This window comes from Peromyscus leucopus, chromosome 9 (genome assembly GCF_004664715.2).
Source record: "Peromyscus leucopus breed LL Stock chromosome 9, UCI_PerLeu_2.1, whole genome shotgun sequence".
NCBI lineage: Eukaryota > Metazoa > Chordata > Mammalia > Rodentia > Cricetidae > Peromyscus > Peromyscus leucopus.
Genome location: NC_051070.1, coordinates 70187160 through 70190861, shown reverse-complemented (window position 1 = coordinate 70190861; position 3702 = coordinate 70187160). Strand labels below are relative to the sequence as shown.

At 41.9% G+C, this 3702-nt stretch overlaps 1 gene segment (V, D, J or C); it reads left to right on the top strand.

Moving 5' to 3' along the window:
- The first annotated feature begins 460 nt into the window (after positions 1-460).
- On the top strand, positions 461-1239 carry LOC119088529. The segment is given in 2 exon segments: positions 461-606; positions 794-1239. Coding segments are annotated over 2 exon segments (480 nt in total).
- Positions 1240-3702: the final 2463 nt, after the last annotated feature.

Here is a 3702-nt window from a genome sequence, read left to right as displayed (position 1 = left end):
TTCCTTTTGTTATTTGATGGAGCACACATATGACAGATTTTATTTCTTAGGAGATATGATGTCAAAGCTTTCATTAAGAAAAACATGTTTCTCATATAAATTTGCCAAATTCTTTTATTAGAAATGTAGGCAGAAAGACTAAGGTGAAGTTTTACATTCTTGTTAAATTGTCAACCATTTTTTTCCATCTTATGGATGCATCCATAAGACCAAAAGGAACATGGCTATGTCATCCATGTATTATTAGATTTCATAATAAATCACATATCCTGTATTATCCTTCAAAAAAGAATGATCTGAAAATCAGTCCATGTTACTACTGATGGCTTCCAGTGCATTATAGTGAGACCAACAGATCCTCCAGACAGTCTAGCATTCTGCCACGCCCACACAGGGAGGTGTGACAGGGCACAATTAAACCTGACCCATAACTGCCAACTGCACTTCCTGTTGGAGTGGTTGCACCTCATAGACCAGTAACCTGTGCTTGTTCCTCTTCAGCACAAAGGACAGATTAAGATCTGGGTTAAGACAGAACATAGACAAGAGCTAACAATATGCTGACTCTTAGCCTGCTGGGAGCAACCTTCAGCTCCATTTGCTTTGGTAAGCATTTTCCCCAGTACAGGACTGGGCCCTGTGACCTTAAGGTCATAGGCAGTGGAGGTCATTGTCCTCTGCTGAGACTCAGAAGGGCGGGATCATCAGAACTCTGGCTCATAAGCTACTTCATCCTTCAGGCCCCCATTGTTGTCACAGCTAAGGGTTGATGTCTCTGTGTTCTTTCCATCAGCAACCAGCATGGCCCAGAAGGTAACTCAGGCTCAGACTTCAGTGTCTGTGATGGAGAAGAAGACTGTGACACTGGACTGTGTGTACGAAACCCGGGAAAGTACTTACTACTTGTTCTGGTACAAGCACACAGCAAGTGGGGAAATGGTTTTCCTTATTCGTCAGGAGTCTTACAAAAAGGAAAATGCAACAGAGGGCCGTTATTCTCTCAATTTCCAGACTTCAGAAAGTTCCGTTGGACTCATCATCACAGATGCACAGGTGGAGGACTCAGGGGTGTATTTCTGTGCTATGAGCAAGGGCACAGTGGCAGAGGTGTCTGCAAGAGCCCCACAAAAACCTCAACCACATGGAGGCTCTGAGGAAAGACTCCACAGACAGGGGGAGCCGGGGCTGTGGCAGCACAGGAGAGGGGCTGGGAAAAGTCCTTAGTGCAGTTCGTACGCAATGTCTATCCTGATCAGTTATGACAAGTGTGCATGTTCATGGCCCATGTGGGTCTGCACCAGGCACTCTGATGTTTAGTGTTTTTGTGGGACTCCTGAGAAAGTGAATGACTGGGTCTATGATTCTTGTACCTTCTCTTGGTCTCTTTTCCTACCATTGTCAGATGTGATAGGCTCTATTTTATTTTATTTTATCTTAGTACAGTTTATTTTGTTATATTTTGTTGTTATCTCTTAGAAGCCTGTTCTTTTCTAATGAGAGACAGAAGAGGAGTGGATCCAGGTGGAGGTGGGGAAGCACTGGGAGCCAGATGCATTAGTGCATGTCTGTAGTCCAGAGCTCAGAGTGACCAAAGACAAGCACTTGAAAAGCATCTCCCATCGACCCACAGTTTGTACCCAGGCAGATCAATAGGACTCAGCCACTTGATTAAAAACTGTCTGAGATAAAATGTTCAGAACATGCAGAGGAAAAAAGCAAAACACAATTCAATATATCTTCTCAATCTAGTGTTTTTTTTTGGGGGGGGGGTTGAGATGAGGAAACTATTAAATTACCTTCAGACCAAATAAGTAATTCTACTGTTAAATTGTTAAACTTGCAGAATCATTTTTGCGTTATTTTTATAGAAAGCCTAACTGCTTAACCAACTTTTAAATAACATGTCTCACATTGATTTTTTTCAAAAATAGAATTGTGATCCAATAGGGTAGACCAGATTGTTTTAATTTTGTCCTCTTTCTGTAATCATATTGTGAAAGCCTTTTGTGCAACAAGAAGAAATATAAAGTGTTCTACAAATGACCTTGTCTGGGAAAAATATGATTTTGAAAACTACCTACATACATTGCTCATGTTTGGAGGTTTCTCGCTGAGGGAGCATTTCATGTGGGATTCATGCTAGCCTGTCCAGTGTTTTTCCTTTATAACGAGTGTGTAACTGAGAAGTCAAGGCCAGAATGACAGCTAACATGCCAATGAATATCAGATGGAAGAGTGTAGTGTCTATCTTGTGTCTAAACAAATGTGGCTCAGGAGGAGAAGGAGAGGGAGAAAAGAGAGAGGAAGTTAGGCTAACAAGGGGGGGTGAAAGAAAAATTGGGTGAGAATAGGTGTTAATGCTTTAGTAAAGTGATTTCTCCTTGAATTGCTGTTACAATTTCTTTCACAAGGCATTAGCAATGTTTTATTGTTAATATGTAAGGCTGAGGAAAGGTGGAAGATGCCCATGTGATCACTCTGAACTTCGCCAGCTAGCTGTATCTTCTAGTGACACTGTCTTTAAAAGGTGAGGTTTCAGGTAGGGAGACTTATTAGTCATAGAGACTTTAAATCCCCCTTATTACATGAGAATAATATTCCATCCCCAGAAGAATTAAGGACATTATACCTGGGTGAGTCCCTGTCAACATTAGAGTCTTAGCTAGTGTTGGGCTGCAAAGGTCAAGGTTTGCAGATACTGAGATGAAATACTAGTTTAGCAGGCCAAGTTTTTAGAAAAGGTATGACCCTGATACGGTGTCATTTGGCACAGGGCCTTTCGAAAGAGGTGATGGGACAAACCCGACTATTCCTCAGAATATAGTGGGTGGTCCAACAGGTTATCCAACAGTGAATGGTTTCACTTTACATCCAAGTCCTAACTGATTCAGGCTGCAAGCATGTTAAAGGTGGAAAGGCCAATGCACAGAAGACATAATAGAGTGTATGGAACATGAACCCATTATCACAGACTGCAGGACATGTGAGGATTATTCCAACCTCTATAAATAAGGTGATTGATAATGGCCATCAGGCTCCAGACTCTGCTGGAGTCTACTGATTTTTCTGTTATTTTAGGGGATTCCTGAAATTATCACCACCCACCCCACATCTCAGAGCCCTTGATCTTGCTCATCATATCTCCACATTGTTGTAATGGCATCCCTGGCTAGAGCTCTTTGTTAGGTCTGTGTTGAGCAGAAAGTACAACTAGTCTGTTCCTGGACCCGTTTCCCTCCTCCAACTGTCTAGGGTCCTGAACCATTGCTTACTCGGCTTTCTATCCTGCAGCCAGTGCAGTGGTATATGTTTTTATTTTGAAAAGACAATGAAGGTAGACAGGCACATACTACATTTGATGCAAAGAATTTCTGATCCTTACCCATTAGCCCGGTTACTTGTCCACCTGTAGCCATTGCCTTTGTCTTGGCCTAGTTTGACCTGCCCACACCCCATGTGCTTTGCGATGCTTCCCCTTATTTATCATTTTGTTCTAGACAAAAAGACACAGGCTCAGAAACTTGATGTTCCCTTACACCAAATGACATGATAGCACATAGGAGTCTTGAAGACTAGAGGTATAAGCTCAGTCAGTGAAGTGCTTATTGTGTAAATATGAGTGCCCTAGTTCAATCCCCAGAACCACCTCAAAATAAAACTAGCCAATACAAATGGTCAGTCCTAAAAGCATATATATTCAAG